The sequence below is a fragment of the Pezoporus flaviventris genome, unplaced genomic scaffold (assembly GCF_033815535.1).
Source record: "Pezoporus flaviventris isolate CSIRO_AGI_PZ_B2104156 unplaced genomic scaffold, CSIRO_AGI_Pfla_v1 ptg000131l, whole genome shotgun sequence".
Lineage (NCBI taxonomy): Eukaryota > Metazoa > Chordata > Aves > Psittaciformes > Psittacidae > Pezoporus > Pezoporus flaviventris.
This window is the reverse complement of record NW_026892679.1, coordinates 714580-740026: the sequence shown is the minus strand read 5'-3', so window position 1 is coordinate 740026 and position 25447 is coordinate 714580. Positions and strand designations below refer to the sequence as shown.

Genomic DNA, 25447 nt, shown 5'->3' with positions numbered 1-25447 from the left:
ACTCAGCAAAAATTAATTGGAAATGATTCAAAGAAATTTGAGTCCTTAAGGTTTCCACAATAGGTTTTTAAAAGGAGTTAAATATGCATGAAAATTTGTTACAAATCTATTTGAATTTGACACTTTGGGGCATAATGTTTTAATAACATGTATATGCACATGGCTGTAATATTGGCCTCCAGTTATATTGGGGTAGACTGCATGGAAGCTGATTTTTGTTTGAGTTCATCTGCAGTACAAGCCTGCAACTGATTAGCATTAATTTCACCCTACAGATGGGGGTGGCCATTGATGATTCTATAGAGCAAAATTGACTGGGTATGTGTTTTGTGTAGCCTTGTATTACCTTCCCTATTTGTTAATTTATTTTTTTTGTCTTAATTTCCCTATCAAATCTAGCTGAAATTCATAGTTAGATCTTATTATTGATCTTCCTTTTGTTACAATTTAGCAATGCTGAACTTTAGTTAATTGCAAAGCATCTTCTTCAGTCCTGGATATTATAACCCATTAAAAGATAATCCATTCCAACTGTTTTTGAATGGCAAAAGCTGCTCTGAGGCTTGTTACTATTCCTGAACTACCAACTGAACCCAAACTCCTGAATCCAACCCTGTGTTTTACCACTTCCAGACAAAACACCCATTTCCAAACATCAGCAAATTCAGCATAAAGAATAGAGAAAGATAAAAACTCCCAGCCTCAGGTGGTTAGAATCAAATTAGTTTGTGGGAAGACTGAGCTGAGGAGTCTTAACTTGACATTTGTGATTCAGCTCCCTAACCTAAGGAAGCAGCTAAGCCACCTGTGGAGCCTGAATAGGGAATATTAATTTACCATATAGACTTCTCAGTGTGGCTAATCTCCCAAACACACAGTTCTCTGATATAAGTCCTGCCCCTGGGGAAGGACCTCATTTTCTCCCAGCAAGAGAGGAAGAACACAATCAATTCAGTGGAGAATAAATCTGATAGTGAAAGAGGAAGGCTAGATGAGGTTTGCTGCATACATCTGTGACAATGCAATCACAGTCCAGAAAATTACTTTTGTAATGGAAATTAAAATTTCTACCAATTAACAGCATAAGAACTGGATGTATAATATATCCTTCTCATCCACACATCTGTACTTCCATACGCCTTACATTCAATTCCACAAACACAGTTTGCTTCAGTCACTGTGTTTTTCAGGGAACGCAAAAGAGATGATATTTGTGTGTCTTCTATAAGCTATTTCAGATCGTATATGCAGGGAATCCCTACAATTCAGTGCAAGGTCTTTGCAATTACTCAGTAGCTACAGACACATCATTGTCAGTGCAACAGGCTGTAACAGTTACCCCAGACAACAAGGTGAGGAAATAAGCTTAGGAAGCTTATCTACTGTAGCAATTTATGGGTGTCTATTAAGCCAGCACCATACACAATTAGCAGTTTTAAGAGTTTTTACACCTTGAACAAAATAACACAAATTTCTGTTGACGGAGGGGGGGAATATTTTCACAGCCAGGGTAAAGAAATGAGCTTCCTTCAGCTCTAGCCCAAACAGAAAAGTACGTTTTCTTGCAGCCAGTGTAAACACAGGGTAACAGTAGGGCGTGGTATATGCTATACTGTAGGGTACAGTTTTATGCTGGCAGGTTCATACACTTGCTGGCAAAATTTTCCATGCTGAGCTTCTGAAATTCTGTAAAAAGTGGTAAATCCCTCATTTTCCTTGAGACTCCATCTCCATTACTCTGTTTGCCAGGACTGACCCTGCACCCACAGGGTGGGCTACTGGCTGTTAGCAGGTATCTGTCTCCTTGGAAACAAAACTGAAGCTTGAGATAGTGTCCCTCCAGCCTGCAGCATCCCACAACCAAGCTGTCAGTGTGGCTGCTTATTTCTGACAAGCACAGGCATATGAACTAGACTCACACTGCACTGGGGGCAGACTGTTAACTTATGTTTTACAGCCTTTATCAAAATTTGAAAATTATCTTTTCTTGCTCTTTTTTAGGATAACTAGTACTAATTCTTTTAGCATTTGGTTTTTGCTCATAATTTCCAGGTCATTTTTTTGCTCCTGTTTTTTTGAACTTTTTACTTCACCTTAATCTTTCAGGTATCATTTCTCACAGCATTTGCAAACACATTTGTGACTGCAAAGACCTGTTACCCTTTCATAGAAGGAATTACATTGCTCTGTCATTTACTTACTCTTGAAAAACTCCTGCTGTCTGTCACAAGACTTTCTGTGGCCTTCTAGGGACCCACAAATGCTTTTTTCATTATCCTATAAAATGAGTTTTATAGTAGACAGTACAAAACATTGTCACACAAAGGATATTTAAAATGGCTTTTTGTGTATGAATGTAACAGAAATACACAGACAAAACAAATATGAGATAACAATATCAGGCTGAATCTTATTTCTGCAGCTGTTGAGACTATACAGCTGGTTTCAGCTGGTTGGTTTCAACCAATTCATGCTGGTTTCAGCCACAGATTCCCCATTTCTTATGTCCAGCCTTAGGCAAGTGACTAGATTAGAAAATGATCGTTGTAACGATTTGGAAGAATTTGCTTATATGAAGCTTGCAGATTTGTTTGATCTATTTTGAACTACAAAGTGTGTTTTTGAAAGAGGTTCCTGTTCTTTTTCTAACTCTATCTTGGACATAAAAGCTAACATACCTCTAAGTGAGATCATAAAACCTGATGAGATTTTTGGTTCATGTGGAGCCGCTCAAAGAGTTAGCTTCTATTTAGAAGCATCTTTCTACAGAGATTTTTAGTGGCTTTATCTAGACCTGCATATTTCTAGTACTGCAAAAAGTAATTATTTCGTAGCCAGATTGCAAAACTTATGTGTTCAGTTATAGTCTCTCCTTGAAGACTGAAACTATTACAAAAAAATCTAATAGAGTAAAAAAGGCAGTTTAGCCTTGTTCCATTTTCTTTGCCCATGAATCTTATGACAGAATAGTACACAAAATCTGTGCCTGAGCAGCATACCTGAGCTGAAACCTTTAGATGCTGGGAAGCTGAAGTACACAGACCTGATCTAGTGAGATCTATTACAGTGCCTAGTATTCATGAGAAAGAAAAATAGTAAAGCACTAACATAAAGAAAATTCAATATAAGCTGACAATTCTTTCTTTGCTTATGACTCAGGCAACAATATCTATCTGCCATATGAGGCCTTTAATTTGTTAAGGTTTTGACTTTCAGAACATTTGACAGAGTGTAAAACTTACGATCTGTATTTTATGTGCAGGAGGAGAGTAAGGCCAGTTCAGTAAGAAAATGGTTTTGTGACAAAGACGTCATAAAAAGTGTTTTGCTCTATGCAGTAATTACACTGTTTGTAGCCACCATGCCCAGCACAACCTTCCTGCCCTTAGACTTTGTACTTGAGCTGGCCAACAGGATGGTAATCATGGCATGACCAAATAGTTCTTCAAGCTGGTGGCTGCGAAATACTGCAGTGAATCCTACTCCTGAGCTGTAGCTACCAGACACCACTATCTCATTAGTGTAGGGGGGAAATGGTGTGATTCTGCATTGAATTGATTGATGGCTTGGCTTTGCGAGCAAAGATTTGGGAAGGAATTTAACCATGCTTTCCACAAGCATGATGACCAAGGGCAAGTGGGATATGCAAGTCTGGTTAGACCGTCATGAGACAGGTTAGTTTTACCCTACTGATGATGTGTTGTTGCAATAGTAATCCTGCTCAGTACAAGAGGAACCACAGGTTCAGACCCCTGGTGCCTGCGCTTGGCTGAGGAGGCACTGACACAAGGCTACCATCTGCGGGCTTATGACTAAATGCCTCTAAGTCAGAATCCCGCCCAGATGCTTGATGTTGTGCTGCATTGAATAATAGTGAAGAAAACATACCAAAAACATGTAAGGTATGCAATAAACAGACTGAATCTAATTCCTCTGTTTTTTCAAAGCTAAAAGTATGCAATTACTATGAACAGTTTATTTAATGACGATCTCAGGAAGTATTTGAGTCTAATAAGAATAAAATGCTCCCACATTTGAAGAAGAAAAAAGGTCCACTGAAGTAGAGGTCAACTATTTTCCTATTGATATATTAATATTGATATATTAACATGCTTTCACCTAGCCAAAGCTATACTGTTTGCACAGTGAGCTTACATCGGAGTCAACAGCTGTTTTGCACTGCTAATGGGTACTCCTGGGTATAAATGGTTTTGTCTTGCTGCCAATTAATATCCTTAGGGCCACCATCTCAGGAAATCAGGCTATTGATGCAAATCCTTCTCACTGTGAGATTAACCTTATTGTTTATAACAGATATAGAATGTTGGAATGGGCTGATATATTTTTATTTATTTCCATAGATGATCTTTTTTTCTTCTTGGTCTATTCTTCATTGCTCAAATACATGAAACAGTAAAGCCAGCACTACATAAAGCTGCAGATGAAATGAGAAAATAAGCACATAGGCATGCAAATATAGGAAAATACCCTATCAGCTATTAATGTCCACTGTAAATATAAGTGCATTTTAATCATTAGCACTTCAGAAGGAAACCTCATTGTAGCTTAGACCCAGAATCACTGGATTTAATTGTCAAAAGCAGGTTTGGTGCTGACACACTCACTAGTCTTATCTGACAGGTACGTTTTACAGTGAGGTTTTGCAAATTAAATTTTCCTGTCAGTTTAGGATATATCACCCTATAGCATCAGAAATGAACAGTCTCACAGCTGCCCCACATCTGACAGAAGTAATTAAAAAGGAATTGTTTCTTATGTTAGCCAGACAGTAGTTCAAATATGTAAACTTCTGTTGAGGTGAGATCGGAACATACTTGGTTGAAGAAATATGGTTCCTCCTATCCTTACGAATTTCCTGATATTGGAAGTGGAGAAAAAACAGGAAGAAGTAGTGCTTTTGGACAGGATGGGCTGGAGTTGACATACACTGTTTAGTCACAGCAGTAAGCTAGAGAGGATACTGTGAACCAGGAGATGGTACCCAGACCTTGTATCCAATGGTCTGGTGGTGTATCACGAAACAGTCACAGTAAAAAAGGTAGAAAATCTCACTTTTTTCAGTTGTCTTACTGTCTGCAGTACAGGAAAGATTTCTCACTGCTTTTTTACTCTAGGATTAATCAAATATTGTCTTTCAAACATGGATCTCTGCATGCGCACATGTACCAAGCTTCAGGCAAAACTTCCCAATCTGCCACTAGAGCCCTCAGCATCTCTCCTTCCCCAGGAAATCCTGGCACACCAGGAAGCATTTGTGCTGGAACCTCCTTGCTTTTAAGAACAGAAGGCTAATCAACTTTTGCTTCAGTGGCACAATGCTAAGTGGCACAGATGAGTATCTGATCAGATGTGTGATGTGATGAAGAATTTAAAGATTTTACATTGACTCTGATCTTTATACATCGACAAAATACCATAATGCTGTAAAACACAGGAAGATCTCAGTGTCTGATACAGTTATGCAGTTATTTATCTGAATATGTTGAAGACTAACAGAGGTATGTACTCAGGATGAAACAAGACTGACAGAAGAATATTAATAGGTTACAGAGCACCCTTGCAACCCAGGGGAGAGTTGCAGGACTGCCTGCATGACAACATGAAAGGAGAAGAGATGTGTTATGGTCAAACACAGCTAAAACAGATGCTGCATTTTTCTGACCTGGCACTTGCTATTCCTCAGGTGCAGCAAATAGCTGTACTTACCACATCTATATTTATATATTGTCTGGAAACCATTCTGTGAGGTGGAACACTCTGGGGCTATCCACCTCTTAATGCATGTCCCAGTCACAGGGCCCTTACCTGCAGCCTGGGCAGCCCAGCAGAGCTCTGCTTTCACTTAAGGAAAGCTGAACATTCCAAGCAGAAACTGCTCTCACTGCAGTGGCTCATCTCAGTAACAGCATCTGCAACAAGCAATCACTGCATTGCATGCGTGAGTGAAGAGAAGGCTGAACACACAAGAGTCCTTGGCTAGCAGGAAAGAATAAAGTAAAATGCTTTTTCCTCCTACTCATTTCTGTTTACACTCAAAACTGGTTTAGACAAGTTAAACTGGACATGTGTATGTTCAGTTTTATACTGTAAGTGTGAAAAGATCAGCATGCATTCTTATCAAAGATGAATTATGTGAGGTGAAACAACTTAAATCAACTATCATCCTGGCTTAGAAACTGTTGCAGTGCCTTTCTGCATTCAGAAACGGAAGGTTTCAGCAACCTCCAACCAGGAATGGAAGAATAGATGAAAAGGAATAAGCTAAGCCCATGACATCTGTTTGGTTCAAGAACCACTCAGACAGTCTTACTGTGCAGGGTAACTATAAAACCATCATAATATACAATAACCCTCAACGAAAGAGTCATATATTTCACTTGTTTAATGGTTTGAGAGCCAGAGGTTTGATTTTCTTCTTTTGTATTTTTTATTCCCAACTACTTTTCACAGACAAAGTGATTTCTATAAAGTTCTCTCTGACGCACACCTGCTGGTAAGTATATGGGTAAGGGAGACAGCTTCACGCAGCTTTTAGTTTACTGCTGAGTTCTGTACAGTGTTTTGGGGAAAAAGGCCAAATGTTGGTTTACATGCATTCTACCTCACAAAAATTATCTGAATTTCTTAAGAGTAAAGGAAAGCTGAGTATTTGGTTCTCTTTAAACCTGTTTCACTAATTTTTATAACGCTTTGTAGTCTACTGTTTTGAAGAATATTTCTGAGAGAAATGACTACAGACTACATGTAGGAGTTGTCTTGGCAGGCAATATTGAACTCTATTTTATGCAATTATAAGGCTGGAAAAAACGAAACTGTTGTCTCTGGAAAACTACTTTAACATTTTACCGCTTTTTAAGAAGATTTGTATTGCTTGGTAATGTCCCAGAGTACCGTAAAATGGCTGTTAGGGGAATATTTAATATAATTTTGTCTAAGTTTACTGTAAAAACATGCAATGACTTTTGTAAAGTGATAGGAGGGCATTAAAAATGTATGGAATTCTTTGTACTATGTTTGATCATTCTTTTTTTCCTCCCCACACACCAAGTCTCACCAGAAACAGAATATGCCATAGGCTAGCATAAGTTATAGAAGTCCTAATATTCTTCTGATTTATGATTGTTGTCATGAGCTGTCAGGCAAAAATCCCCAAAGCACAATGAATCCCAGTTCTCAGCTTGCTGTTACCAGTGTTAATACAATATCAGCAGTATTAGGAGAAAAAGGCAGGTATTCATAAACATTGAGAAATCTGAATTTAAGTATGATTCAGATGTTACCTACCTTCCAGATTCAGAGCTACCACTGCTGTGTCATCTTCTAATCCTTCAATCACCTCGCACTTATATCTCCCGTAATCCTCCAGAATTATATTTGTAATTATAAGAGAGGCATCATTCTCACTGCTTTCCCTCAGCAACACTCTGCCCTGGTAGTTTCCGTAGCTCTTTCTGTGGTGTCCCATTGCAACAAAGACATCCACTCCTTTGAGGTAATCTGAGGTGAGTTTGGTCCACTTGATCCGGATCTTGTGGGTTCCTGAGCCAGCTGTTGATGTGTGTTCATGGTAAAATTTACACGGCAGTGTGACATTGCCACCCCGGTGGGAGAAGATTTTAGCTTGCTCTGCTACCACAAGTAGACGGGGTCCGTTTTCTGCTAGGAATCAAGGAGAAAACAAAACCAAGAGTTAGCTCACAATCTACCTTTTACAAAATGGAAATGCTCAATGCCATAGCAGCAACCAGCTGTATTATACATTAGGTCTGCAGCATCATTTCATTGCAGTCATTTTGCACCTATGCATGATATGTTAATCTAAACTGTAATTTCAGCCTACCTTCATTACTTGTCCATGCTGGCTACAGTAAGCAGCAGAAGAAACATCAGGGTATGGAGCATTTTATGATTATGCAAGAAGTTCAGGGCTGGTAATTGCAAAGACAAACTTGAGTGCAAACGTACATCTGCTTAAGGAAAACAGGTATCCCAAATGTGCAGTTCTTTGTCTGGAGATGCTGTTGCTATTACCTGCACAGGACACACTAGCCAGGGCATCAGATTTCTCAAGAGGGAACAGGGTTGAGTGCCGCAAATTGTTTTACCAGAATAAGAGAACTCCCTACCTATTGAAAAATCCTTACTGCAGAGCAGATCATCCACAGCTCCATAAAACTGGTTTTCTTTTTTACTGCCCTTCTTCCCTGGAGTGAGTAGCCCTGGGAGGGTTACTCCAATAACTCATCATTCCCCTTTCAGAAGAGAGCATCCAAGGACAGAGGTGATCTGAGGCAAGGCACCACGGAAAGTGCTGCTAACACTGTTTCCACAGGATGAGGAGAAGGAAGAAAGTAAAGGCAGCCAGAATGGTTTGTTGATTAATTCCCTGTTTCCCTCAAAGATGTTCCACAGACTTCTGTCCACCTTGGGAGGAGGAATGTTATGCTTTAGGGTGGTTATTACCAACAAATCTGAATCAGAGCTCAACTATATTGGGTCTTTAATACTGAAACAGTCAATAAATATTAGTGGAAAGGACTGGGGCAGAAGGGAGAGTCTGACTCAGGCTGCTAACACTTGTTCTTTCTAACAACAGCAAGTTTGTGCCAGCAAGACCTGGAGAGTTGCCCAGAGCAGTGTCACCGCTGATTTCAGTATTACCATGCCAATGCAGTGGTGGACCTCTCTCCTGGCTGCTTCCCACCTCCTCTGGCCCTTTGCAGCAGCCATTACCTGAGTTTGTATCTCAGTAAGTGTAAAGAACAGGGGGGATGGCAACCAGGGAAAGGAAAGCATGGCTTTTCTCAGCCTGTAGCATCTCTGTTGTCCCTGGAGTCTCAAAGGGAGATTCAATGCTTGAAACATGCCTCCACCCTCAAGTTTTCTAAGAGCCAATTCTTTTCTACAGAAAAAGAGATGATGAGGCCTTCTCTCTGTCCACACAGCAGGGAAGAAAATTACATTGCTGCTGCTCCCAGACCTAGGAAAGAAAGAATCTCTGGCTTTCGAGGAAAAGCACATATCAGGCTGGGGGATGCTGCGGTTTCTTTTTGGGCTTGAAGACATGCAGGCAGCAGGGATTTGGAATTAAAAATGAGATGACTGGGGTTTAGCAAGAGGCCAAAATGTCTTTATTATCCAGAAGCCAGTGAGAATCACAGCCAAATTCACCTAACTGCATATTTTTGGGAGTACAGCAAAATGAATGGTCTTGGTCTTTCTGGAGTTGACAGAGGAGGAGTTAAAACCCACAAAACAAAAAGAAATGTTCAAACACAGAGCAAACCAGAATCCCTTCATTTATAATATGTTTAGCAGTCTGGATGCAGCATTCCAGCTTACTGCTGTGAAAGTCAGCTTAAATGAGGAATAATCCTGCTTCCTTGGTTACCTTAATAAAACAAGCTGTTGAGAACTGATGATCTGATCATGGAAGATGAGGTCAACACTGTTTTACAGGTTTGTCCGATCTGGCTGCTTTCTTTATAGGGCTCCTGAGGAGGCTGCTCTTTTTGGCTAAAATTATCTTTGTATCTAAATGGCAGGAATATCTAAAAGATGAGTGCAAGAAAGAAAAAGATGGGACACATGAGTGTTACCACAAAGTCCTGCATGTTACTTGGAGAAGAGAGTAATTTTTTTTTCCCCAAGAACTACTTTCTTTAGAAGCAACACCACAGAATTTGTAAGGGGAATGGCCAAGCCACTGTAAACTCGGCAAACACCAGATTATCCTTCACTAATCATTTATCTGCAACCGGACAGTTTGGATCCTTGCTGGAGACAAGGCAACATGCATTCCCACTCAAGAGCATCAGACAGTGGACTAATGGTGAGGAATGTGCTGGGCAACCTCCAGCTGCTCCTTCTGTTGGGAACAGAGATGGCAACAGCCTGGTTATTGGCTCTAGTCTCAGCTCTAAGGCCAGAAATAGGATGAGAAAGGTTTGCTAGGTGGGATTTTCACCACTGCAGACATATTTTGCCTTGTAAAACAGCTTAGCTGTTAGTACAGAACCAGGCACCACTGGAGAGTAATTTGCCACATTTTTTTACTCCTGCTTCCCTAATATCACTTCTGACAGGCTGTGGCCTTCTGTGAATCCTCCTGATGCAATTAGATGGATGACAAAGGCAACATAATGCAAAAAATCTAAGCTAGCTAAAAATGAGTTTGCCCAAGTTGCAGAAACTGACAAGCTGCACCAGATAACACACACAACTATTCAGGTCATCTTTGCTGTACCTTAGTGGTGCCAAATTAAGCATGCATATACTGCAGGCAAAAGGGTATCTTGCTACCTTAAGCAATAAGCAGAGGCAGCAGCACAATACACCCTCTCTTTTATTTTCCACCTCACTGAATGCTATGCTGCTCTGGTTGTCATTACTTTGTACACATCTAACCTTGAGTTCAGTGTGATCCTGATTTCAAGGACAGTAAGTGAACTTGCTCCCTCCCATGCTGTTAGAGCTGTCAATTCAGTCTCACCTGGCTGGGTTATTGGTTTAGTTCCAAATCTTCCTTCTGTACATTCACTTAGATCTGTTTGTCTTTTATGCTGGTTTTCTTTGGCGTGGGGTTTTCTTTTTGTTTCCTTTTTTGTTTTGGATTGGACTTTTTTATCTCTCTTCCTTAATTGGCTTCTGCACTCAAGAGCAATGGCAAGCCAGTTTGGAAGGCCAGGAACATGATGTGGGGCAGAGAGGATGAGTGACAGCACAAATCCTTGGCAAACAGCTTTATCCACTTTATCCACCAGAACCTTCAAGAAGCTTATGCTGACCTGGCTAAGAAACTTCCTTATTCCCACATTTTAGTGGACTAATTTACAGAGCAACAGGGGAGAAAAAAAATGTGCATTTTTAAAGAGAAAAAAAATCATGAAGTCACGGATCAAACCACAAATGTGTTTTGTCAGATAAACTCATGTATTGCCAAATATTCCACATTGCTACTAAACCATTAGGTTAATAACATTGTGTGCCATTCTATTTTAAACACAGAGCTGTTTCTTGCTGTCCTGTAGCATTTCCAGGCACTTGAGGGTAACTCTCATTCTAAAATATCCTCACTCTTCCTATAGTAGTAACAATTTTAGTTAAAACTCAAAAGTATTTTATGTACTAACAATAATTCCTACTTCTTGTAACACGGACAGAAGTGCATTGCTGATATACATGTGTACATTACTGATTTACATGTGTATTACTCAGAGAACCCAAAGGAAGAATGACATTTTTCATATACTTTTCCTACTACATTTTTTCCTATGTTTTAACTAACTACCTTTTTATTTCTGTTTTTAGAAAGAAAAAAATAAATCTAAAAATTTACATCACCTATAAGACTAGTAACAGCTGTTTTAATTTGTCCCAAGCATTAATGTCATTTTGTTTATGTCATGAGAAAGAAAATACAAGCATCTACCTCCTGTGTTCCTGCCTCTAAACTGACAGGTTAAAATAATCTACACATTACTTTTAAGTTTTGACATACAACTGGTAAGAGAGATGCTAGATAAATTTCAGCAAAAAACATTCAGCTTCATTGTTCCAAATAATAATGCAGCTAAAAATACCCTTTTTATAAATGGTAGAGAACAAATCTGTCTTTCCAATATAGAGATGACAAGACTGAGGTAAAATGTTTTTCGGCTGATGCCATCTACTCACCCTGAGTTACACATTGAGGGGAATTGTTAAAGTGCCAATACTATCTCGAGTTTAAGTTTCTAGGAGACCTTTTCTTCTTTCTTATGGAGTACATAAAACCATCAGGGAAATAAAAAACTTCAGCTCTTCTAAAATATTGCCACCTTTTGCCTTAAATAAAGAATATGTTTACTTCAGCATAAAGAAATTGCATGAAGATCGGGCCTCATAGAGCAAAATAGAACACAATCATGACACTGTTGCTACACCTTTTCTGCAGAGAAGGAAATCTTCATGGGTGGCATTGAGAATGTTTGACAAAAACCAAAATATTATACTACTGAGGAGCTTTCCCAATTATTTAATTACCTTTAGATGCTATGTATATGGAATTCAACTGATGTAACAAGTAAAGGCAAATTAGTAATTTAAATTTATGTATTTTGCTTATGTAATAAATTCTTACAACTTTCTTTTTTTCATACTGGTACCTATCATTTAAGGTCTATTCCAGTATACACAGTCCTGAATGAGTTTAATGAAACCAACATGCCAACAGGAGGCGAGGTTGCTCTTTGCTGACATTTCTATAACATTTCATGGCTATTGAAACATGCCATGCTCTGAAGAGGAAAGCAAGTTGTGTTGATGTAAAGGAAGCAGCCCAGTTGTAAGAAGAGACTGCAAAATGGATCATGACATAATCTAAACTGCCCTCAATACCAACAAAACCAAAAAGAAATTTAAGCTGAAAAGATAAATGCAAGAAAATGAAAAGACATAACAGGTAACTTCCCCGAAAATGGGAAAATGCAGAAAGGTGGACTGAAGAAAGAAAGTCAAAAGGAAAGTGGAAAAGCATGGAACTTGGAAAGATAGGAATTAATATAAGAGGTCAAATCAGTAGTGTATCTAAACTCCTACCATTTTTTTGGCTAGGCCAGCAATTCTATGCAGCTTCTTTCTCTTTGATGGACCTGGCTTTTTCCGAAGAAAAGGAATTGGACTGTAAACAAAACTCATTATAGTACATTACAAGTGGGACAATGATTTTGTCTGCTTTAGTTATTGATTTATCGATTTAACCTTTTTTTTTCAGTGGGGCAGTATTAGAAAGTTTTCTGCTCAATCCATGTTGACATATTTCTTGGTGTGTATAAATAAAACTCTGCAGAGATCTTGATAGGCAAATGGCTGTATTTCCATATATTCTGCATAATAAAAATTTATTTATATTTAAAGAAAAGCTAAAAAGTTAAAGGTTGATCCTTCACAAATCAAGCTTTGTATTCTCTTTGCTGGCCTTTCTTGTATTTCTAAACCCTGAACAAACTGAAAGCATCTGTTAAAGCCTCCTGCCACTCCTGAGCAATTATTGCAATGGTTTAGTCAAATTCATTTGTTTCACAGAACAGCTACACACAGAAGAATACTCTTGTTTCTGAAGAGTACTTTGCCTCTTTGAGTAATTGGTCAGCAACTAGCACTATGAATAGATTACACAGATATACAAAGCTGAACACTGGGAAAAAAAAGTCTTCCTCTCTCATGGGACACAGTCCTTCACAGATCATGAGTTCTGGGAAAACTATGCCTTTAATTACATTTATATGGTTAGAGTAGTACTATTTTTTTGTTGTGGTCACTTATGTAGCTAGAGTATATTTTTGTCCCATTTTCATATTCATTAGGTGATTTCATTTAGGAGTATGACTTTTTTTGAAGAGTGAAACTGGTATCCCTTAAGACACACACAGTTTGCTGGGGTGATGGAGGCCAGACAGACAATGCATCTTATTTAAATACAGTTCTCTCATTTGCTTTTATCCACAAAAGTTAAACTGGAATGACTTTTGCATGCAGAGAAGCTACCAGAGAGGAAGTTGGTATGGTCAACACAGAGCAGCCTGACCAAAAGCATGAAATCTAGCAGAGGCTTCAGGAAAGGAAATAAAGTCACAGAAGACAAAATGCAGCTTGAGATGTGTTATGAATTTTGTTAATATATATTGGAAGGAAACAAAAGAATAAAAGATATATACAAAAGAAGTGGGCCAGAAGAAAGAAACAGAAAGGAGTACTAATAAAAGTGGGAAGGTAGAAGCATCTATTGGATGAGAAATTTGACTGAGGTCCTGCTTTACTGTATTAACCAAAAAGGGGAGAAGCAGGAACTGGAGCTGACACTGACTGCAGGAACAGGCATATGAATGAAGCCAGTGACTCATTTCTAAGAAAAATTGGTAGATTTAAGAGAGGACACATCTATACCTTTTGCAGTATTAAGGAGGTTGGCAAGTGTTTAGTAAAGCTGAAGAAATCCAGTTTCAAGAGAGTGAACATTTGAAAGATGTAAGCTCTGTGTTCATAAGCGCAATGACCTATCAGTGCAATAAAAGAACAATAAAATGTATTAAATAATATTCATTCTGGTTAGCAAATGCTGAATATGAGAGAGATGGCAGAAGCTCTTATACTAATGGAGGGGCAGCAAAGTGAGTTAACTAGATCTCCTGGTTCCAGAGTTGTTAAGGGAGTGAGAAGCATGCTGAAATAGCTGTCAGACCATAATAAAATATTAATAGGTGGTTGCTTTTTAGGAAGGCCAAATGAAAGATAAAGGTGATGAGGCGGCATTGTGAATTAGTTGTCTAGGAGGCTGTGAAGAAATAAGAAATGATAGTGAGGACAAAACAAAGTGTGGATCAAAAGCAGGTCAGGAATGGCTGCAAAAACTCTTGACAAAGCAGTGAAATAGAAGTCTTTTAAACTGACACAGTTTCATTTTGCAGTATGGAGTCACTAAACAGATAAAGGTGGAAGACAATACAGCAAGTGCTGTATTAACAAATCCCCTTTCTAATAACACTGGATTTGATGCTCTGAAAGTATGATGTTGCTTAAAGTACATGAATGCATTGGTATGAAATGAAAACATAAAGATAAAAGCTGAACTCATAAAATATATGATATTCAAAGAAAAGAGTAGAACACCTCACAGCCTGAATTACTGGCTTTACTACTGATACTTGGTATGGCAAACCTGATGGCAGACATAATAGCTCATGTACCACTTTAAGAATGTGCCATGTATTTCTGGACAACAGTTAAATAACAAATACATGTAAGGAGAGTAATTTAACCATTAACAGGCTGATTAGTCTGACCTCAACAGCAAACAGGGCATTAGAATATTTTTTTAAGAAAAAATGCTGAAGAACAGAAATGGAATATGTCATTAGAAAGAGGGATAAATTCCAGTAGATACCTACCAAAGGATATCAGGCTAATTTGATATAAAATATATAATAACAGTAAATGTATAATGCCAGGAAAATGTGATGCATCAATTATTTGAGCTCATTTCCAATGATATTGGAAATATATGGAATTAGGATGGAGAAAATAGATGTTTTGGTAGAAACTTTGTTAAATGTCTAAGAACTAGATACAGAGGAGATTATTTCTTGGGCTGAAACATCAATGATTAGCATAAAAAAAGACCAGTTAACTGTCTCCAGCATAATTTTTGAGACTTATTATTTCCACTAATTTTACCTTCTAAAATAAGTGTGACCATTGTATTAATAAAATTTTCACATAGCATATTATGCATCACTGAAGGGAGGAGAATGAGTATTTAGAACATTTGAAGAAAGAAGGATGAAAAATGTATGGTAACTTTTCATGTTGAATACATAGATTTTGAAGATCTAGAATGAAGAATTATTCATATAAACACAGTAATTGGCAATTGTAAGTGATGACGGAGAATGACTGCTAAATATTATCTATCACAATAGATGACTGATCAGCACTGCAGCATGGCTGGGAAGAGTACAGATTTGATCCAAAGTCTGAAAAACAGTGCATTGGTAGCTGAAAAAAAAATAAAAAATTAGTTATGCCAGTGTAAATTATTATCCGGAATAAAATCCTGGCTGGGCACACTCAGGAAGTATGCATTCAAACGAGAACAAGTGTAGAAATGATCAACTAACGTTACCAGGTAACTGGGGGTTATACACTTAAGTGAGAATTTGGAAAAGTTTGCACAAATAATAGCTGTGAGGATGTGGTGTTAACTTATTAACATCTTAAGGTGAATGTCAAAGAAGAAAATTTTTTATTTGAAGCTAAGGAATAACACTAGAAGCATAAGGCCATACAATGGCTGTGAATAAACAGGAAGAAAATTAGGAGAGCGGTTTTTGTAGCAGAAAGATAGTGTCCAAAACTACCTTATAGTAATGCTCTTTTTTAAAAATCAAACTAGACCTACAGAAGATTGCCTGATGTGAAGAAACTGGAATAGAGGACAGTTTAGTTCATTGCCTCAAGAGACCCCTTTCAGCTCTGAGTACTTGACTACACAACACTGTTCCTGGCTTTTGTTATTCCAAGGCACTCCAAAACACACAGTCCAAAAGGAGGTTAGCTACAGATCTCTTGGATATCAGCTGCAGAGGGAGAGGCTACACTCCTTAATGTAATATAGAATATCTTTTTTATGAAGCTGTAATACATGTTCCAGCTCATTTCCAGCATATATGTTTATGCAGCATTGGGCATAGTGGACTCCCAAACCTTTTGAGATTCCACAATACAGAGAAGAATGAAAAAAAATCAGTATTGAAATACTGGTAAGTTCCAAGTAGTTTTATTCTTTTTTATTTGTGGTCTATGTATTTCAGAGCCTGAAGCAGCTGATGAACTAAGCTCATGGCATAGCTCAATTTTAAGCTTTCCTTGAAGGAATAAACTTGAGGTTCTGATGAGTTTTCATAGGTAGGGGGAATGGTCTATCTTGAAACTTTTATCACCTTCGAACTATTTAGCACTTGCAGACTGCACTGTACACAAGCTGAAGGACTAGTGTGATAAGCCATACGCATGATTTTAGAATTACACTAAACTGCTGACTAAGCAAGTTTTGAATGAGTTTAATTATTTCCGCTTATTTAACCTTTCAAAAAGATAACTCGAGTTCAAAGATAAAAAACTGCATTATACAAGGAAAGGCAAACTATGTATGTCTTAAACATTGATGTCAAGTTTGAAATTTACCCTGGGTAACAAATATTCATCATCTCACAACAGTGATTACCTCCATTTTGATACAACACATTCATTCGACCTTCATCCTGTGAGTTTCCTTAACATGAAGCTAGCTATCTGTTATCCCTTATTTGACCTTGAAAATCTGTTTTAATAGTGCTTGTTTTAATAAATGCAGGGTATCTTTAACTTCTGTGACTTTCCTGTGAACTTCTGAATGTTAAGGCTTTCTTAGTAATCTGCCCTAATTTGGTAATTCATATTTACACAAACACTCAAATAACACAGTTTGCCAGCTGACAAAGAGAAATGAATCAGTCTTAGAGAGAGAAAGAACAATAATGCTGCATTTCTTAATTTTGCAAGACTGATTTTAGTCAGCCTCAAGAAATTTATAACTGAAAGCAGGAAAACCCCTGTTAGTTCTGTCTATCCTTATTGCATAAATCCCTTGATTTTTCTTACAGAGGATGTCCCTCAATGACTAAAGCAGGGACTGAAAAAACAGCTGCATTGTACTGCACACTCAAATCCTGCTAAAGCTATAAGCTCTAGGATTCAAACCTGAATCAAATGTGATTATGCAGAAGGCCAGTATAATACCTAGTGCAAATTAAAGGTATGAGGAAAGACATATTTTCTTCTGGGGTAAGCTTTTTTTTTTTTCCTAATTTAAATTGCCTAATTATGATCTCATGTGCTGAGGCTTTTAAAATAATCATCAGCAATAAATTTCTGTAATGTGAAGAACAATGTATGACAGTCCTCTTAAAATCAAATATATTCCACAATAAACTAAAGATGTTACAACTATTGCAGTTGCTTATTCTTACTTTAGGATGCATGTTTTTTTTCCTTTCTCTTAAATTATGCTGTATTTTACTCACTAGTATTTGCAAGGTTGTGACTAAGTGCTGTTAAACAGTGCAACTTTCATTATTTTTTTACTTTCTGTAGGAGTAATAGTAATGCAACACAACCAGAACAGAAAAGGTGTGGACATCAATAATAAGAGTATATTTTAAAAAGCACAACTCTATAAAAAAACCAAGGCTCATTAAGGACATTATTCTCAGCAATAATGTTTTTTCCTCAGCAATCTGTAGATACTGGTATTTTCTCTTCTATTTCCTTACCTTGAATGTTAACACTTCTTTCATGACCCAGACTTGAGTTGTCAGAATGAGGTTCAGCCCAGCAGACAGAAATCAGCACCAGAAAAAGTAGACTCTTCATCTTTATAGTTAAAAGAATCTTCTCCACTGTAAGGGCATCACATACAAAGAGGCTTGTGAATTTTTTTTGATACCTTCAGTGTTGCACTGCACGACTTGTTACAGCAATGGTCTTACAAGGGGTTTATAAGATATTTAACCCATTCAGCTGAAAAAGTTACAGCAGCTACTAATTTTTTCGATATGAAGACTGGATGTTCTTATCACAGACTTTCATTACATGAAACTGCCAACCCATATTTAACTCTGCCTACACAGAAATGCAACATGAAAAAATAAAAGCACACACACAATTATCCATAAACCAAACTCTTTGCAAGATCACTTGTGAGCAATACCTGTGTTTCAAAAAAAAGGCTGTAGTGTACTTTTGCTTTTCCAGACTTACTCTAGATCTGGTCTGCAAATAAAGTTAAAAAAATCAAAGCTATCACTATATCTGCACCCACTGCATGATGCAATCTGTTGGTGATAGATTTTCAAGATTAAAACAATCTTCTCATAGGTTTTGACATTTCAATTAAGACGGCAAGTTAACTTAGCTGTCAGGGTGGTAAGTTTGCTTGACCTAAGCAGTAAAGACGACAAAACATTTCTTAGACTGACCAAAAAGATCTTTTTTATTTCAGATTCACTTACCATTTTAAAAGATGCCTAAATATACAATGAAATGTTCGAAACCAGGAACAAAGTAGGTTACAGTTGTATATGCTACCACTGCAGTTGCCCTGATTGATTTTTCATTCATTTCTACCTAGAATGCTGACGCACTAACTTAGTGTGCCAGGTAGGGTCCCTGCAGTCAGCAGAGATGAGTGCTGCAGGGAAAATCTCTGCCAGCCTCTGAGTTGCAATTAGGCAAATGAAGACCTGAAATAGAAAAGGAGGCATAAAATACTAGAGGGTTCAGGCTGCTATGTGTTTTATAGTCTGATTTTTATGACCCTGATTTCTTGAAATAAAAGATAGCTATTTTCCAACTTTGTCTTTCAAGATACTCAGATTTTTTCCCCAATCATGAAAGAGTGGCTATGTTATTAACATACTTTTTCTGTGATGCAGAGACAAATTTTTTCCCCCTTTTTCTCCAACAAGGTAGAAATACATCAAAGTTACAGTGCACTCTCAACCACAATCTGAGTAAATGTCTGAGCTTTGCAAACAGCCGATCCCCAAACAGACTTAAACACCTATGTGTTTCAAGTCTAGAGTCAAATATTGTAATCTGACCCAACTTCTAATACAGACTAAGCTGCAGAAATGCTGATTCTATATTTTCTTAACAGAACATGCATGTTACTTGCCTGTGCTTCCATTTGTTCAAAGCAAGTTTGGGTGGGAGTTCAGAGCCAATTCAGCATCCCTTACTCCTTACTGTGGAGTGTCTAGAAGTAGGAAAAGTGCTGGCTGTACAGTTTTCCAGGTGGTCCACGCTCAGTATCTCAAGGCTCTCCAGCCACACCCTCTTTCCTGGAAAGCAGATGACCTCCATTCCAGAGAGCAAGGACAGATGCGGCTCCCCCTGGAGCAAGTCAGCCTGAGCCTTGGCTAACCAGAGAAGTTGTATTCCTCCCGCACAATGGGACCACCAGCCTGGCTGATGGAAAAGGCAGGGTACACTGGCGTAATACCAGATGTCTCTTTTCCCCACAAATCCCAGACCTGGAACATGATGTTTCCCCTCTAAGAGTGAAGAAAGCTTCAGGTTTGGGGCTTTTTTTTTTAGCTGTTGACTAAAAACTGTCATTTTTTTTTTTATTTTTGTCTTGGTTGGGAGTGAGTGTTCTTGATTTGGAAATAGTCTGGTTAACAAAGTATCTTTGATTTTGAAGGCAAAGTTTATTCCTACCTCAGTCTGCAGCCTGAAGCCTATGCTGGATGTAAACCTCCTGGATGCAGTATGTGGTAATAAAGCCCATGGGGGATGCACAGACCTGCTCTGGGAAATAGTGCACCTTAGATGTGCATTAACATGTTGCCTCTACCCCTTGCCACAAACCTAGTATTTTCCATGGCACTAGTGAAAAGAAACAATCACATAATCAGATGAGAGGTGGTATTACAGCATCCCCATCTCCATCAAACTCCATGTGCACAGGGACTGGGGCTCTATTGCGGAAAAAGATACCTTCTGGTTACATGGGTGGAGAACTCCACACCTGCTCCCCTTCTTTGTCAAGGTGTCCCTAATATGATGGGGGATGGTTCTCCATGTAGTATCATCAGGTTATAATTGTCAAAACAACTAGTTTCAGGATTAGCCTGATGCACTGAGTGGGCAGGATATACTTTTCAGAGATATTGGCATGTACCTTCAAGCAAATATCATGTTACTTTATAAAGCTTGTATGACAGCATCACACAAGTGGGAGGAGAGGAAGGTCAGCATGACTTGGATAAATCTTCTCTTCCTTTTCCTCTATTTGCTGAATTCAGCTGAACAATTTCAGATGTCACGTTACAGACATGGTACTAAATCAGCCTTATGGTCATCATGGGTTTTTTGAGGAATATGGTTGTACTTCAGCTTTGTTAATAGGCAAAGTTTACAGGTCTGGGCTTCTAGTTCTACAGATAGAAAGGGCAGCCTAAATTGTTCATTGAGTGCAAAAGAGCACACACACAAATGCCAGGTGTGTGTGCTTGTCTGTGCTCTGTTTGACACTGATAATGTTCATCTGCACCTTTAAAGTGTGTGTTGTCAGACTGTACAGAACCAGCAAGAACTTGAAAGCTATTTTCCAGGAGAGCAAATGCCTGGTTAATGTTTTAGAAAATGCGTCTACCACATATCTTTGCTTAAGTCACCAAATGCTTCATACTTGAGGTCAATCAACAGAGAGTAAATTTTTAGCTGGGCAGAATTGTCACATTGGGGGCCATTTCAACCCTCCATTTAAGTCTGAGCTGTTTTAATGCTGCTCCCTTTTACCACCATGTACAGCAGCAGCTGAGGAAATGTGGGTGTCTGAAGTAAGGAATGACCTCTTTTCACTCTCCTACTTGGGATTCCCCATGATGGGAGCTGTGGCATCATGCCAGAACAGTGAAAAGCAATGTTACTAGGCCAGGAATTTGACCCCTGGTGCTTTGTAGGTCATCCAAAAAGCAATTAGCCAGAGGAATTCATATCGTCATCTCGAGCCAAAGCAATAGAAGTTAGACTACATTTCTGCAGCAGCCAAGGAAGACCTTCGGGGAGACACAATAGGTGTGGATGTTTTCATATTAAAATTTATAAAATCTTGGCTGAGAGTGATTTTTTTTTGTAAGAAATGGCAATGATTAGTCACACTCAAGAAATTCGCACTGGTTTCAATTCCTGCAGTTTATGAATCTGTTATCTCCATGCACAGGGACACAAAGAAGCTGAAAAGTAGTTTTTAAAGGGAAACATCAAGGCTCAAGGAAATAGGAACATTCAGTTTTAAAATTCTTAAGAACTCTTCATTCTTAGGTACAATTTGAAATTCTAATCTCAACCACTCTCAGAGAAGATAGTATTGCAACAACATGCTATGCTGTCTTCTCATGTGTGTAACTTCATAGTGCAAAGAAGGTTTAGCAGGAGAGAAGTCCAAAAGCAGATGCCTGTGGAAGAAGGAGATGAGGTAACAGTGCAAGAGACAGAGAAAACCTAACTCCTATGGCAGACACAGAGGATTTCTTCATAAAAGGTTCTTTCTGTGAGGTTTCCTATATTTAATACAGTAAGACCCAGCAAGTGAAGGTAGTAATCAATAATATCTGAAACAGGTAACAAAATCAATAAAATCAGCCTCAATAATTTAGGGTTGAAATAGCCCCAAATGTATGGACTGACATCTGAGCACAAACTTGCTGTATAATAAAAGCCTCCACAGCCCCTCTCTCTGTAGAGCTCTGCTCATCTGCAAATTGATGTTAAGCACAAGAGAAATACCTATCAATGAAAAAAAAATTATGTATTTTCAGGGAGAGGACATCAGCTGCAGTAACTGAGAGTCTCTTATCTTTAGACACTGGTAGTAAACAACAGAATAGGAGTAAACAATAGTCTAGGCAGTACTCACACACTCTCTTCAATAGCTTTTCCTAAAACTAGAATACTTCCATATAGCCAATTAGACAAATTTTTGGTACCAAAAGACTGGTTCAAGCCTCCTAAAGGTCATACATTATATATATATATATATATATATATATATATATACACCTTATATATATGCATAGATACTCCAGTTTAGGCAACTGAGTCAAGACACAAGAGTGGAATTCAGCTCCAGATCATGGACACCCAGCTTAGTGTGTCTGTACATAAATGTTTTACCTTTCACTTATGAGTATAAGGTATCGTTACAGTCATTTTATACCTAACCACTGTGGCCAATGGAAGTTAGATGTGTGTTTAATTGACCTAGGATGTCTTTTTTCTATTCACTTTTTTCTTTCAATAACTTCATCTACCTGCAGTGTGACTTCTCTGGACAAGTGGGAATTGTGTGCCTGAATCTTGCACACTCATGTGGAGGGCACATTTTACATGGCCTCTTTGTCTCAGTGATCTAACAGGAGGCTGTTTTGCAGACAAAATACAGATGCAAATTCATTTAGTCAAGGACTCATCATGCAAGATTAAAGGGACAGCAAGGGACAGAGGTGCCTGAAGTGTAGTCTTGACTCAGGGGTTCCTTATAAACCGTGATTCAGAGTCCCTCACGTAATTAGTATTTCTTTTGGCTAGCTCTTCCCACTCAGTACGATAAGCAACACCTTAAGAAACAAATACTCATCTATTGACTGCAGAAGAAGGGTGAGTGTTCTGACTCATCCTGGTAGCACTGACACTCATTTTAGATGTCCTGATGCCAGAAGTAGGCATCTAAAGTAGGCAACAACAAAGTCAGCCTTACTCTTGAAGGGCACTGAGCTTCTTGTAAGTATTTACAGTCTCCTTAGATCTTTCAGTCTTCAAAGGCAACAATAAAATACTCCATTCAAGCTACAGACTTAAGACCTGAGTAAAATCAAATGGAAATCCACTTCTTGACCTGATATGCCCTTAAAATATCTAGTCTTGATTCTACTTTTCATTTACTTTGTTAAGGAGACAGGTTCTACTCCTGGAAAAAGCTCCCCAGGCTGACGGAATTCAGGCAAGACAGATTCAGCAGACTGGTCCCTGAGTTAAATTGTTCCCACAAAATAAATTTTGCCAATGCCATGGTAAAAAGAAAGAACAACTGATGGCATAAGAACGATAACGTTTACATGCTCTATTAGAATGTCTTAGAGCAAGCATTCCAAGACCTCCTCCCATGCTACTTCGTTAGTTAAGGCAATTTGGAAATGTGTGAGACTGTGTGAGTCTTGGGGCCACCTAAAATGCCAGACGGTCAATGTCTGGAGAACAGGTTGTCATAGTAGTTTCCTAACCACAGGCAGAACAGTCCAGTGGAAAAGCAGCATGACCATTCAGAGACATCTGGAATCCCCTCAAGTCTATTAATTTCCTGGGAAGAATGCTGATAAATTACTTGCAGGGAGAAAGAAAATATCTTTACAGTCTTTGAAGTGTCTGCCTTGTCTTAAACACGAGATTTATTCCAGACACACAGGGTAACAACGGTAATAATACTTTTGACATTATTCATAGAGTATATCCAAGGTCAGGACTAGCTTTATGACTAGAAGTTAGAAAATTTTGTACTCTAGGTTTAATGCAAAAAAAGTATATGGCAAACATGCTTCAGTTAAGGTCTGTCATTGTTGGAATATTGGTCACTCAGTCCTTTGAGCAGTTTTCTTTTTCTTTATAATGGACTACATAAGTATGTCTTTATTTCAGGAATCTGGATGTTTTTGCTTCAAGTATGGCAATGGGATGTTCTCTGATAACATGTAACATGACATCATAGAGAGATAACTGTTCTTAGTTTTACAAAGCAGATCCACTTGCTTGCAGTCCTTTCATTTAGAGAAAGTATTTACTTCAATTGCCACACATATTAGTGATCTTCAAATAACTTCTGCAGTCCAGCTTGAGAGCTGGCTCTCCGGCCAGATTGTGCTTCATCAGAAAGCCTCTTTTAGACTTAAGCTTGCAAGCCTGGAGGTCACTGGGAGTCATTAAGAAAATCTGATCTCTCTCCATCATTTTTCTTACCTCTTGGATGTATTTACAAAACTGTTTTTTTCACGCCCAGGTCCCCTCCTATCACTAACACATCCCCTTCAAGGTGCTTTCTTGGTTGCAGATATACTTCCTAGCTGCCTGCGTAACTTCTGCAAGGCCATTTACTTTGGAAAGTTCTGACAGAGTTTTTTATCAGCTTCTTTAACCTTTACCCTATGGACGTGTTCAGTTCTGTCAGGTTTTTTTGAATGCTTGGATTTTTACAGGGACATAAATGACTTAAGCTTCTAGTAGTCTGTTTCCCTGCCAAAGGTGAATGAAAACTAGTTTACTAGCTTCTTTGGATCTTTAAAAAGGAAATCTCATATATGATATATCAGCAGACAAAGTAGGTTCTTACTAACTGTTCTTTTGACCTGTTTATAATATTAAATAAAAATTTTGTTAAATTATTAATTATTATTATTATTGAGGTCTTTGGGAGTTTGAACTGCCTTTCTAGCACTGCAGTGCTAGATTCCATACTTTTAAATTGAATGTTTAAGACCACTTCTAAGCAGTTGGGGGTAGAATTTTGGAGGGCTTTGTGTACAGTGAAAAGGCAAAAACTTTTCTCAAAGCCCATTCCAGTTAGTGGACGTTCTGACATTTAATTCATTAATTGGTATTAGATTGAGACATTTGGTGATGGATACTCTAAGACTGTTAGTTCACACTGGCAACATTGAAGTTAGTGAGCATCAGAGCAGCACTTCTAACTGTTTCTTGGCCACTAAGCTGTGCCAGGGCAGGACCCAGGGTGACAAGAAACAAATCCTCTAAATCCTAGCCAAATTCTCTAAATCCTAGCCTAATTTAATAGTTTTCTCTGCTCATCCATCCTACAACAAATGCTCTATTTTCCCAAAAAGTCCTCATGTGCTCTCAGCCTCCTAAAAACTGCTGATGTTTTGAATCAGATGAGAAGATGTATTTAAGTGACCCAAGTCTCTTCCAGTTTCCAACAAGTACAAGTGTAAACTTGTTGGAAAAGCTGCTATTACACATTAAAATCAAAACAAGGCCCAAACACAACTTCCCTATAAGGAAAAGAAAAACTTTTTTTTTTTTAAATATGGCAAAAAAGGAATGAATTTAAGAGAAGACAGAAAAATATCATATGCCAATACCGTATGTGGAAATTCTGTCATTGTAGACAACAGCTTTCTAAACTCCTTCAAACTTTTTGATAAGTTACTCAAGCAAATGATCTAATCACAATTTAAAAATTAGTCTTACACTTTTTGCTTTAGAAATATTTTGAAATTTATGGGAATGGTAAAGTTAGGAAACAGTCCACGTAATGGTAATACCCTTAGACATG

The 25447-nt window shown here is 38.2% G+C and overlaps 1 protein-coding gene across 3 annotated transcripts in view; it reads right to left on the bottom strand.

The window, feature by feature from the left end:
- The window catches only part of HAPLN1 (hyaluronan and proteoglycan link protein 1), a 62747-nt gene that overhangs the window by 12401 nt on the left and 24899 nt on the right, over positions 1 to 25447 (bottom strand). The window contains exons 1-3 of one of the 3 annotated variants that reach the window (XM_061478719.1): positions 18609 to 19567; positions 17871 to 17996; positions 7306 to 7680 (exon numbers count right to left, since the gene is read on the bottom strand). In XM_061478719.1, the coding sequence (XP_061334703.1) occupies positions 7306 to 7680; positions 17871 to 17970 (475 nt within the window). In that variant the 5' untranslated portion in view covers positions 17971 to 17996; positions 18609 to 19567. Of the gene's footprint in view, positions 1 to 7305; positions 7681 to 17870; positions 17997 to 18608; positions 19568 to 25447 lie in introns of those variants that run through there. The other 2 variants (XM_061478718.1, XM_061478720.1) reach the window with 2 other exon arrangements.